The 13,403-nt window shown below is 36.8% G+C and overlaps 2 protein-coding genes across 3 annotated transcripts; one reads left to right on the forward strand and one right to left on the reverse strand.

Moving 5' to 3' along the window:
• Positions 1-139: 139 nt before the first annotated feature.
• On the reverse strand, positions 140-6,701 carry LOC135601731 (glycosyltransferase-like At2g41451). Of its 2 annotated transcripts, none has more exons than XM_065094212.1 (11): positions 6,253-6,701; positions 5,807-5,956; positions 5,629-5,681; positions 4,645-4,753; positions 4,296-4,430; positions 4,184-4,228; positions 3,548-3,735; positions 3,213-3,354; positions 2,578-2,624; positions 952-985; positions 140-802 (listed from the first exon to the last, which is right to left on the reverse strand). In XM_065094212.1, the coding sequence occupies exons 1-11, from the start codon at positions 6,583-6,585 to the stop codon at positions 518-520; spliced, it is 1,521 nt and encodes a 506-aa protein (XP_064950284.1). In that variant the 5' UTR covers positions 6,586-6,701; the 3' UTR covers positions 140-517. The 2 variants fall into 2 exon arrangements, with proteins under 2 accessions (XP_064950284.1, XP_064950283.1); XM_065094211.1 differs by having other exon boundaries at positions 898-985; positions 6,253-6,700.
• A 4,062-nt stretch (positions 6,702-10,763) lies between these two features.
• On the forward strand, positions 10,764-12,950 carry LOC103975959 (peroxynitrite isomerase Rv2717c). Its single transcript, XM_009391110.3, has 4 exons — positions 10,764-11,060; positions 11,121-11,261; positions 12,035-12,103; positions 12,612-12,950. The coding sequence occupies exons 1-4, from the start codon at positions 10,893-10,895 to the stop codon at positions 12,729-12,731; spliced, it is 498 nt and encodes a 165-aa protein (XP_009389385.1). The 5' UTR covers positions 10,764-10,892; the 3' UTR covers positions 12,732-12,950.
• The last annotated feature ends 453 nt before the right edge of the window (positions 12,951-13,403 follow it).

Below are 13,403 nucleotides of genomic sequence, written 5' to 3' on the forward strand. Positions count from 1 at the left end.
AGCCCAACAGTCGTAGCATTTCTAAGATCATTAATCTTCCTGGCACAAGATCACAAATTCTTTATCCGAGCAATCCGCAAACACCTTTTAACTGCAAAAAAACAAAAGAACAAGCCACACAAATTTTATGGAAACAAGATGCAAGGTGCAGCAGAGATCATGACTTCTGCTGTAAATTGTATTAGGTAAAAATGTCGAACAAGAGTACCCATATTTTCTATACAAGTAATAACTCAACAGAATGGAATTCCAACAAGGAATCCATTTGGTAAATCTAACTATGAACTTAATAAGGAATGCTCAATCCTACATCTATCCACCTTCCAGAACTGTCAACAGAAGAACAATTTTAAGTTGGGGCAAAAAGCTTGAAGTTGGCACCTGGTTCCGCAACAAATGGGTTGAAGAATCATGGCATCAAAACCACCCTCTCTGTCTCCCTTCCAATTTCTTGGCTGCAATCAACTTGTCTAAAGAATCATGTGAACTAGGAACAACAACGAATACTGGAGGCTTTTCACATTTCCATGCTGAAATCATCCAAGCCTGGCGGAGACATTGGTGGCATCGCACTCTCAACACCACCAACAATCTCCATGATCTTCCGTGCAGTTGCTTGAGCTTTAATCTTGTTGCCTCCTATCCTTCCTCTCTTAGATATACTGTCAATTGGATCTAGAATCACCGAAGATCTATTTTGAAGATTCTCGATGGGTGAAGTAGATTTCTGTTTGGATGATGCTTGAGCAGATGCAATGGCAGAGCTAAAAACACCAGATTCCCTCAGACTTTGGACAATAGCCTGAAGATTTGCAAAACAAACTATCATTAAGCAGGAAACAATACTCAGATGCATTATAAGCACCATAAAGGACACAGAAAAAAAAGTCAAAGTACCATTGGAGCATATATGCGTGTCAAGATGCCCTTCCTGAGAAGCATAAGAGTTACCTGTTTATCACTCCACACAACATGTTCCTTGTACCTGTAGGAAATGAAAATCTTCAACACTTAAATAAACAAAAAGATGTTTCCAGCTAATAAATCACAGGCAGCTAGATGTTATTCTGGACTTGGCACACAAAAGTAAAAGAGAAAACATATTACTAGCAAATAGTTTATAAAGTAGCACACCAAGAATTATGGTAAAACCCTTAAGAAACTAACCACAATCATCCAAATAATACTTCGCGATACCTGTACCTCCAGGAACTTGGAGGCAAACAAATTGAAGAAGGTTCTCTGACTTAATAATTCAACAACCTTGAATCAACCTGATCAAACTCTAGTCCTATGAGTGATACTGCTGTGTGCAGAGAGAGGACAAATGCAAACAAGATTTTCTATTTAATGCCCAGCCACTTGCTGCTGTATGCAGTTAAGACTATTGGTGTGTGCTTGTATGGTGTAATCACAAGGAAGTCATTCATGTATGATGATAACAATATTCTTAATTCAAATATTTGCTATTATTAATGCCATGGCAATCTGAACTCAAGTCACATGCATATGTTGTCAACTCACAAATTTCTCATGTCAGTGGCACCAGCTAACATACAATGCACCATTACGTTACTAGCATGGAACATGAAATCCACTGAGGCCTCACAAGAGCATATGTATCAACAAGTAAAATCATGATAAGAAGTTCAGATCCCAAACAGATGATGAGATATGCTTCCCTGCATATCAACCCTTGCTGCCACCATGGTCACCATGTTCCCAATCAAACTGGTGGCAGTGGAACTCGTGCTCAAAATCTTAAAGATAGCTTAGTTCTGCCAGTCAATTACCAACCATGTAAATTTACATCATTAAAACCGACTACATTTCAGATCAATAAAATAAGAACTAGTGAACTAGTCTTGTCAAGTAGATCTAAGATTCTCAAGTAGTGAAGTACATTAGTCACAGGATGGGAATCTAAGCACATACTAGCAATCATCATAGGTTCATACCATGAGTAAGGATACATATCTCTGGAAAAGAACAAACATTTAAAACAGATCTACTGCCCTAAGTAGTGAGTGACCAAACCCATCATGCTTCTTGGTGAAGACAAACCAATCTCTGATCTAAAGGATCATTCCCCATAGTCCTCCATAGACAAACTTTCAGCCCTCTGAGCTTGCTTCCCAACTCAGAAATTGATTATTTTTGCAAGTAAAATGGGAAGATTCAGACTATATTATGGCATTAACTCTAACGATTGGTCAGTTTCTAGATTGTACTCAAGTCAGGTATATGTAAATAGCTAAATGCATATTGTCCAAACAAATAAGGTGATTGAATAGTTTCTGTTAGCTCCATAAAAAGGGTAAGCAAAACATGAATTCTTGTTAGCTTAGGTGCAAACATTATCATTCCACCAGAAAGATGCATTTCAGGTAGGAAAAAATATTATGTTTGAAGTATCTTCCCATGAGATAGGTGCAAAGTTGTCACAGGATGCAAAATAGTTCGACAACTTATGCTCTATTATAAGTAATACCAAGACTTTAGCAATCCCCAGGAAAATGTTTGTCTCCAAAGATCTTTTTTCAAACAAACTGAACCTAAAGAATTTCAGAAAATTACCAGCGCAACATTTCTTCTTCAGTTGCAGTTGATGCAATAATAAAAGCCTGCCATGAGAATATGGAATTTGCCATTTAGCCATAGAAAGCAACATATAAACAAATAACAAAAATGACCTTGTTTACATATGTAATGGACCGAGGGTGAAGATGCTACATTTCACCTCCAAAGTAGTTTTCATAGACCTTTTCCATACCAATTTATTTGCAGATAAAATCAATACTTGCTAGCAAATAAGTAATATCTACTGCCAAAGGTAGAGTCATTTTACAGCACATAAAGATCAAATACACTTCTGTGTGATATATTTAGTGATTGTTTCTACTTACACTCATGCCATTACTAGTGCTGCATACAAGCATGAAATACTGACATGCATGGTCTGAGAGCAATTATGCTTACACTGAGCTAGGGACAGGAAGAACCACACAATTCATACAATTAGAATACATTTCTAACTTATGTAGGTAATATATGACTTATGGGCAGAACAATCAAAAGATAAATTAAAATAAACTCAAGCCATAATTGAAAGTTACCAATATGTAAATGGAAGTAGAGTGGCAATGGTCAAGGCTACCTTTGAGAAGACTGTGATGTAATGGTAAAGTAAGCTGTACAGGTAAAACACTCACAGCTCTGTCAAAATCCAACATGAAGCATCTCTTGACATCCTCCTTTGTTGGTTTGCAGCCACACCGGTCACGTCGAGATGTCAAATCTGAGAACTTTGTATATGTGTAATGCAGGACGGCAGCATCTTCAAACTTGATCTCACTATAAAAAAGGGGTTGTTTTAAAAGGGATACTGCTTAAATTGCCCAAGAGATTAAATCCTCAAATAAAAATGTGATTCTTGTCACTGCAAGGCCAGCAGGGTTTGGCTCAAGTTGAGCATCACTGTGTGAACCAAACTTCGTAGTTGAAAAGGTCAGAACGGACTGAAAATATATTGAAGCAAGCATCTTACTGTGGGGCCTTCATGTAGTTATGCCATCTATGTGCACCATTAGGGCGAAGATGATTCTGAATCCGTGCAGCTGATTTTCCATTTCCATAAGTAAGAAAGTAATTTGGGTTACCGTGTGATGCCTCTTTATACAAACCAAAATATGTTTCTTTTGGTAGATGATCATAATTCTTCTTGAACATAGACACCTACGCAGAAAAATAGAACACAGAATGAGATGGCAACATGCCTGATAGTTTTTAAGTTTCATTGGCAAGGGTTATACAAAATGAGCATTCATGCACCTTTCTAAGATAAATTTGTGAAATAATTGCATTATTTGCAGCATAATGCTATTGTATCGAGAAAGGTTTAGATGAAAATCTGATGTAGAACCCAAATACAAAGCACCAGATAAATTGTATTGGGCAAAGAAAGGGTAAAGACACGATGTAAGAAGTGAAGTGAAAAAAGGGGTTACCCTGGGGATGAGCCATAGGGGCCTGGTATATAAAATTGGGGAAGGATTTTAAATAAGATCATATCAGTTCATTTCTCTTTAGGAGTAATGGCCACAAAATGTTTACATGGCTACAACTAAAGAGTAACATCATGATAAATATATTAGATATGAAGGAAGAAGGAAGCACCATCTACCTCACTGAAAGGATCTTTGATGTCATCCCGCTCAATGGTACTTTCCTGGAACAGACATTATCAGAGATACAATAGAGCACCATCATTTATTATGAAATAGCTATCCACTTACATAATTTGGAAAGACAACCATGTCCACGTTGGCAGGAACATCAGAAAGCAAACTAGTTAAAGAGTATTCTTGGGCACCAGCTGGATGCAGTAACTCATCAGTATCGAGATGTATGATCCAGTCCATGCCAGCATTCTTTACACAGAAGAAAAGAATGTTAACTACTGGAGGAGACAAGAGTTAATTATTCTTAAAGTTTATAAGTGCTGTAGCAAGCCTATAATAAAAATCAACTTAATCTGTTCAAAATTTAAAGTTAAAACAAATGCAAGCAAAAAAATGTCAACCGGGTTACTGCCTTCCACAGAAAACATGTTTAACATCAAAATAACAACAGAATCGAACATACTTGTGCCATCACTATCGCCATCTCCATATTAAGTGATTGCTTGACAAAGAGTTCGTAATTACAAGGCTTGTAGAAAAAGGCTGCCAACCAAGTCTCATTCCAGATACGACTGCAGAATAGATGGAAAATGAAACTTAGCCATTGTTTTAAAACTCAATGCAAAACAATGTGCAACAAATATTTTCACAAGTTTCTAAAGCTTGAAAAAGAATTCATGCTGCTATGAACTTTTACACATGGTAGATGCTTTCAACCAACAGTTTTGACTTTAGAGGATGAAATTATTAGTGATGACTGATGACAAAGAACGAAATGAGAAAATATCTCCAGGCAGAAAAGAAAAGGTCACCAGAAAGGAAAAATCTCCAATCCATAGAGGAAAAATGCTTAGGGTAAATTTTATCGTCAAGTGACTCGGAACAACAAATGACTATTGCTGTAAGGTAAAACTTTTTTAATAGAATATCGCTAAGCTTTCTTTTGAGATTTTATTAAGTTCAAACATCAAGTCTCTACATAACATTTTATGCTCGTAAAGACAATTTGTCATTTACGCCATAAAAAAGACAGTAAATCTCATTTGAATATGAGCAAAATAGTGATTAAGAAAAGAAAGCAAAAAATCTTATATACTGGCAACTTTTCATAAAAAAAATAACTATAATAGTTGTTTATTATGCTCTTTAAATAGCACAACCATACTGGTAAAAACCTATACAACAATAGCCAATATCAAGGCATTTTGATGAGGCATTAAACTCAGGCTTCTAGACGAATAAACTCTAACTAGATGCTTGATAGTTATCAATTGAGCAGAAACTGATTTCAGTGGATTGTGGTACTGGATATTAGACAAAAATGCCTCAAATGCTTAACACAAAATTATAATTTCCTCTTACTTTTTCCCCATGCTATAATAAGTTCTTGCAATTGTTTGATACCTTTCTGAGAATAAAGAGCCAAAGAAGGGGTAATAAAACCAACCTCTTTGCCTGTTTTTCCTCGAGTTCTCTGGTTCTGTACATCAGTTTTACCCCCTGTCAATTCAAAAACTCAACACCAAGAATCACAGCATCTTGAATAAATTAAAAGTAGAGGAGGCCCTTGGGATTCATGAGAATCTTCCTATAATATCAGTAACTAGAAAGAGAGATTAACTTACGGGTATGGCTTCAAGGACAGCAGAAAGATGAGGTTTTGCAGCCTTTCCTTCAACAAACAGGAAAAACTGTGATACACCGAGGACCTTGTGATAAAACAACCAGGGTATGATCTGCTCTAAACCGGCAGAAGTGCTTGTTGTTATACATATCTGTGAATCATATACAGATTCCCACAATTAGAGGCACAAACAGCTTGACTCCAGCACAGTAAAATCCTTCCGGTCTATAGTCAACGATTTGGCAGCAAATGCAACAGAACGCGGATAAACAAATTAACAAGATTAACCGAAATATGAACAAGTAATCATTTGACGGAGATTCTTTCCCTCAGAGTTCTGAAGGCAAAACAGGAGGACGATTCGTGAATCTATCCACACACACACCAAATCCATCTCCCCAAGTCAAACATGATCCCAAAACCATTCAGAAGCGCTAGAGATCTCACCTTCGGCTTCAGATCCTTGCCCAAATTAAAATTCCAACCGCGGTAGTAAGGGAAAGACGGCGACGAGCTCCGGCCGAGGATGTCCGCGCAATCCGAGGCGGATGAACCAAGGTGGCTGTCGTTGTTGCTGTCCATCACAGGGAACATCTGGGCGTCGGCGGCGGGCCACCGCGAGGTCAGATCGTCGACGCCGCCGCGCCACTGAAGGACGAACGCGAAGGAGGCGAGCGCCAAGGGGAGCACCGTGAGGAGGAGGAGGGCTCGCGAGATGAAGCCCTGGTGCGGGGCGGAGGACGCCACCGGCGGCCGGCGGAGCGCGCCGTGGCCCGCCATTGGATCGATTGAATTGACGAGGCGCAAATGCGGGCGAACAAAGAAGAAAAAAAACACTAATAAATAGTAACTAAATTAAAATCATTTCTTTGGGGAGAAGAGAATGGGTCGGTTTGTGGTGATCCGCCGGAATATTTATAGTACTAACAGAAACCACACGAGAAGTATGCATTCCTACTTATAAAGGTAAAAGTCGATGAGAAAACCTTTCAAATGTGATTTTTATTGGACTGTGCGCATAAAAAAATGATTTGGTTCAAATATCATTTAGTCTCAAATTGAGGAGTATGGAAATCAAAGATTAAGTCTGTCGAATCTCTCTTATATTCAAAAGTATTTTTTGAGATCAAATGATCCCATCTCGAGTTAATAATTTTTTGATTTCTAATTTTTTTTTCACAACATATAGATAATTAAACTTTTTTAATGCAAGTAATATCTAATTTTATTTTTACTTGACTAGGTAGCTTTGCTGCTGATCTTTTCTAAGAGAATATATAATATTTCTTGATCGTTTTTGGGTGCAATACTTTGCTTTTTTCTTTCTTATGATCATGTCAAAACAATTTTTTCTACTCGAAGAAAAGGCACTCATGTCCAAAAATTGATATGAAAAAGGAAAAAAAGAGAGAGACAAATCTATGGCAATATTCTCTTTCTTCTACGGAAGGGAAGGGATGCCTTTTCAGCTGCGGCTCTGTTTTCCTGCACGACAGAGTCATAGAGGAAGTTGCTCATCGAATTCTGATGAGGCGAGAGAAAGCAATTCCTCTCGCATGATCCGACAGAATCAAACTGAGCAGTTGTTCGGACGTCTAAGAACTGAACTCTGCTCGCCACATTTTGACTTGGACAAACAGAGCTGCAAAGATGATGGTTTTACAGGGCAGAGGATTGAACAAAGCATGAGGCAAGCTCCACAAAGTCAACGGCAGCTCTGGATTCGAGTGTTTTCTGCGGTGATCTCTCAAAATCAAGAGGGACTGACTGACTCTACAAGGATGAGTCGCCTCTATCTATCTACTCTGCGTCATATTTCTATCTATGCCAAGAATTCAACAAATACTTGCAATCTAGAAGAGGATTCGAGTGTGATGATGAAGAAGAAGAAGCAACCTCAGACCATTTAATTGCCAGGAGAACATTTAACTCTCCGCCGAATACTTTTCCTCATCAAACCACTCATGTCGAACAATAAATACATCACCATATCAGTATCGACAAGTCGAAGAAACAAGCAAAACCTGGATCTTTCTTCTCCGGAGAGAACATATCATGTATGATTTGATCCGCGACCTGATGGGCATACGATCGATCAGTCTTTTAGACGTTTGTCAGCAACAAATAACAGTTGTATTAGCCATTAGAACCATATGATCTCAGATTCTCTTTTGGGCAACACAACATTATTATTACGGCCGGAATTCTAATGTGTGTGTTTGAACGAATCAGAACCGTTCATCGAATAGTTCGATAGGATACGGGTGAGAACAAACGACGTTGCGATGGGGAGGGAACAATTAGATACGTTCGGGATTTCAATATTTAGTTACACGAATTTGGATCGTTCGTCGAATAGCTCGACTAGATTTTGGTGAGAATATACTGCGCCGCGATGTGAGAATGGCTCACCGGTAAGTGACGTGATCGGATGGAAAATTTATATATCTTGGGAACGCGTGATGCTCGATTTTTTTTTGAAGGAGATGCGAAGTAAGACATGTATAGGCTACGTTTGAAAATGTGTTTTTATTTTTAATATATATTTTAAAAAAAAGTAATTGTGTTTATTTTGAGTGTTTAGTGCTTTTAGATAAAAGAAATTTGAGTGGTTATGAAATAGGACTAATTACGTATTAGCCCTTGTAGTTAGGGCTTTTAGTATCTCGATTTTTATACTTTAAGAAATTATATTGGCGTCCTTATAATTATGAAAATAAAACATTTAGACATATTTATCCTAACATCTTCGATTTTATCAATAAAAATATAAAAAGTAAAAAAATATTTTTAATATTTTAATTGGTGGACGATGGCATCATTAGGGATCATCGATGACTATTATGAATAAAAAGAGCGACGATGAGAAATGAAGGTCGCTCTATATCTATGTCGATACTAATGTAATTATCGAGTGACCCTTTCGTTGCTTTATGATTATTGTGTCGACGTCGACATAGTTGATGAGCGATAACTAATAAATAGATAAATGTATGTAATCTTATAAGAAAATTTTGTATGACCTAAATATATAATAAATAAAAATATAATCATATAAATAAATATAATTTTTTTAAAAAATAAATAGATAAAAAGGTCCTTCTTATAAAAAATATAAATCATATTGATTTCTGAATAAATTATTTTGATAATCTTATAATTTCAAATAAAATCATAAGATAATTTAAAATTTTAAAAATTTATGTTAGCATCCTATAAAAATACTAATGTTATCCCGAGGTAACATCAACATTCGAACATTTCTAATGTTGCATCTAGATCAAGTGTGATTTGAAAAATATGTATTCACTTTCAATAATATTAAAATATTGAAAAGATAAATTTCTCACAAAATATTCAATAGACTTTTAAAATATAATTTTATCTAGCAATACTTACCTCAATATACATTTAAAATATATTTTTTATTTGTTGTTTACCAAATACTTGGAGCATTACATAAGTACATATTCACTCAAATCCCTTTCTCCAAATATATATTAAAAATATTAATATGATAAATAGCAATCTATGTTCCAAATCAAGAACGCTATATGATGATGATTCAAGGCCAACGACACAACATATGCAAAAAGTAAGAAACAATTTCTTATCAGATGGTCATAAGTAAGACCTAAATTAATAAGTAAAATACCAAAAAATTAAAAAAAGATAATGATAAGAGACCACTCGATTCTCGAACAAGAATCCAATATACTTATAATAAACTAATCCACACTAAAGGCAAAGAAGAGGAGGGGAGGAGACACAGAGAATGAGAAGGAATAGAGTTTTCTTTTTGGGAACTGACCTAAGAAGTGGCGAGAGCGGAGTCGTATACGACGATCCAAAGCGAAGGGAGAAGCTGAGGGGGAATAATTAGATGCGATCGGGATTCTAATATATAGTCGAACGAGTCAGAACTGTTCATCAAATAGCTTTATAGGATTCACGGTGGAAGGGAAAACAATTAGATACTGAGATTATTTTATGTAATTAGTTAACTTTAACATCCTTCTTATGTTTTAAAAAATTATATTAACATATCTATAATTATAAAAATAAAATATCTAAGTCTATTTACCTATTAGTTTTAATAAATAAAATATAAAAAATAAATAGTAAAATAATAATTTTAACGTTTTAATTGGTGGTGATGGATGATATCGGTGGTAGCAGATGGCGTCGTCGTTAGGGGTCATAGGTGGTTGTTGTGGATGAGAAGAACAATAATGAGAGACGAGGCTTGTTCTGCATTTACGTTAATACTGACATAATTACCGAGTAACTCTTTCGTTGCTCTGCATTTATATTTGCATCGATGCAGTTACTGAGTGATTCTCAGTTTTTACCATTACTCTCATTATCCATAATAACTACTCGTGATCCCTAATAATGTTATTATTTGCAATCATCTACTAGAACATTAAAATTATTTATTTATTTATTATTATTTATATATATATATATTTTTTTATAAAATTAAATTAATAGGATAAATAAATCTAGATATTTTACTTTCGAAGTGTAAGGATCAAGATACTAAAGAACTAACTATGAGATGTATGCAATTTATAATAAACCCTCGAGATTCTAATATTTAGATATACTAATCTAGATCGTCCATCGAATAGCTTGATTAGATTACGATGAGATGGTCACATGAGAAATTTTAAGGAAATGTGAGAATGCATAAAATTCTCGATTGTCAACGTCTTATAATTAATATTTTAAAATAATTTAAAAAAATAAAAAAAAAACTAACTTTGATACTTTTTATATGTTTAATATTTTTAATTAAAAATATTTTTTAAAAAATATGTTAATTAGTTGAATTATTTATACAGATTTTTAGGGTGTATATATATATATATATATAAAATGTGTGTTAAATTCAGCATTGGATGTAGAGTGATATTTACAATTTTCTCCCGAGTCGGTGTGTTCAACCCCAAGCGGCCGCCTCGATGCCACCATCGTGCTGGTCGACTTGACTTGTCGCGTCTTCACCTGAGAAGGAAACGGACGCACGGGGAAGGGGAGAGCTGATAAGATTCGCAGACTGGGAGAGGCGAGAGTGAGAGAAAATGGAAGGGGGAAGCGTTGGGTCCGCTCCTGCGCCGCCGCCGCTGCACCCTGCGATAGCCCCTCTTTCGTATCTTCTGGGCAGGTGGAGAGGGCAAGGCGAGGGCGGATTTCCCACCATCAATTCCTTCGCCTACGGCGAGGAACTCATCTTCTCCCATTCCGGAAAGGTAACTTCTCTCCTTTCTCTCTGTGTGTTGCTCGTTCTTAACATGATCTCTGTCGAACAGCCTGTGATAGCGTATAGCCAGAAGACATGGAAGCTGGCGTCGGGCGAGCCCATGCACGCGGAGAGCGGCTACTGGCGCCCCAAGCCCGACGGCTCCATCGAAGTCGTCATCGCTCAAAGCACCGGCCTTGCCGAAGTTCAGGTACTCAATTTGGTCTCTTATGTTCCCTGCTTCCGTCGAGTTCAAGAGATCGAGGAGGAACATAGACTCTCTGGTTGCTTACGGTACTGTTGATCTTAGATGTAAAGGTTACCAAACGATTTGTTAGCATCTACGAAGTCTCCCAATCGAGTGTGTCAAATCAGATCTGCAAAGCTGGAGGATGATAATCTCCACAATTTGTTGTGATGAAAGTGAATAAAAAAGGAGCTGATAAAGTGCATGTTTAGCAACTGATGAATACTATGTGGAAAATGAGGAATTTCGAGTATAAATTAAGAGAAGGAAAAAGGAAGTTAGTATTGAGGCTCGAAGGGACGTTGGCAAAGTTGGAAGACTTCATATAGGGTATGCTCCATTGCTGCTAGATTTAATTTGTGAGGCTAGTGTGACATTGCAGGCAAATGTTAAGATCTGACCATTGCCTGATGAAATCTACTTACTAATAGTTCTCTCATGGCTAGCTCTTGTTGCTGGTGGAGCTTGGCATATCTTGATTCAAATCTTTGGCCTACTCGAGAAGCTTCATTGACAGGGAAAAATCTGGGAGTTCTTTTCTTATGTGTGTGCATGCATCTCATGAGATCTCAATGCTGACAAAAGATCCATTTATCAGACCCCGTTTGTTGTTAATCTTTTTTCTAGCAATCATATTGCATTAATGATTTGTATGTTGATGATTGTTCTTTTGTTAACAATATATGACAATGTCAGTTTTCTTATTGGCATCTCGTGTGTGTGTTGTGATTTTGCAGAAGGGTACTTATGATGCCGAAAATAGGATTGTGACACTTCAAAGTGAACTTGTCGGGAATGCATCAAAGGTATTCTGCAACAGTCAATTACATAATCATTTATTGGTCAGCAAATAACTATTACAATCTATTTTTGTCCATTTGCATTCTCCTTGAACTATGCTCTACTGGAAGTAGTTGTCTTAAGTAGGTATACATAATTCTATGTGCAGCAAATGTTTTCATTCTATTCTGTGTTGAAATGCTACCATAGGTTACAAAGGGAAAAGTTAGCTGCAAACAGTATCTGATAAATTTACAGTAGAAAACCAGATGAGACAAAAATCTAGAAGCATTCATGAAGTTCCTTTTGGGACACTCCTTCAGTCAATTACAATTTCTTGATGAGAGTATAGATCTCCTCCAAATTGTGAATTCCATTCCATATTTTCTTTTCTTTATAAACCTGCTCTGAGATTCTCCGTAGTAGCAGCTATGATCCACTTGATGGGAGAATACTGGGGTCTTAAGTATGTTAGTTTGGTCCTTTGACTTCTATTCTCGATGCGATCATGGTAAAAAAACCTTTGCCATGCAGGTGAAGGAGATAACAAGGGTTTTCAAGGTGGTTAATGGTGAGCTTTCATATGTTGTTCAGATGGCCACAGTGATCACTAGTCTTCAGCCACATTTAAAAGCCTTGCTCAAGAAGGTCTGATTTCCATGACCAACCAATCGAGAGTGAAATAAAATCAAAGCTCTGATACAGCTGTTTTACTTCATGTCGTGTGAATTTAGACATCAGTATTAGAAGACGGCATCGTGATGTCGTTGAACCTTGTACAATCATTTTCATTGCGATCACAATAAGTGACTGCAGAAACAGACTCTTCTTTCTTTTCAATGTTATCCAGTCTGGATTTGTGGCCTTGCTCCATGGTCTAGTTTGATGCTTAATTATAACACGCTGTGTTGAGCTGCTGGCACTAGATAAAATATGCAAAATAGGGGTCTGGCCATGGAATAATGATAATGGTCTAATATCTACTGGAATGTGTTTAATCTCTGCCTTGATTGTAGAGATTGTGTTGTATTCCAATGCCTGAGGTCACTCAAGTCATCCTCCATGTTCCTGTTGTATACATGTTTGTGGATTTCTCACAGCCAGGAAAAGGTAAAGGAGCAGAAAGCTTAGAGCTTGAGCATGCAGCTAATAAGTACAGCTGACTTCCAACAAAGCCAGCATCTGCTTGATTGATATAGGATGGAACATTGCAAGCTAATAGTAAAATAGGAAAGCAGGGCTCATGGTAATCCTTAACTTCCCAATTTACAATGTGTTAGCTTTCATACTTGTAGTGTTGGCAATAGATGCATGTCAGAAAATAGA

This window comes from Musa acuminata, chromosome BXJ1-2, assembly GCF_036884655.1.
Source record: "Musa acuminata AAA Group cultivar baxijiao chromosome BXJ1-2, Cavendish_Baxijiao_AAA, whole genome shotgun sequence".
NCBI lineage: Eukaryota > Viridiplantae > Streptophyta > Magnoliopsida > Zingiberales > Musaceae > Musa > Musa acuminata.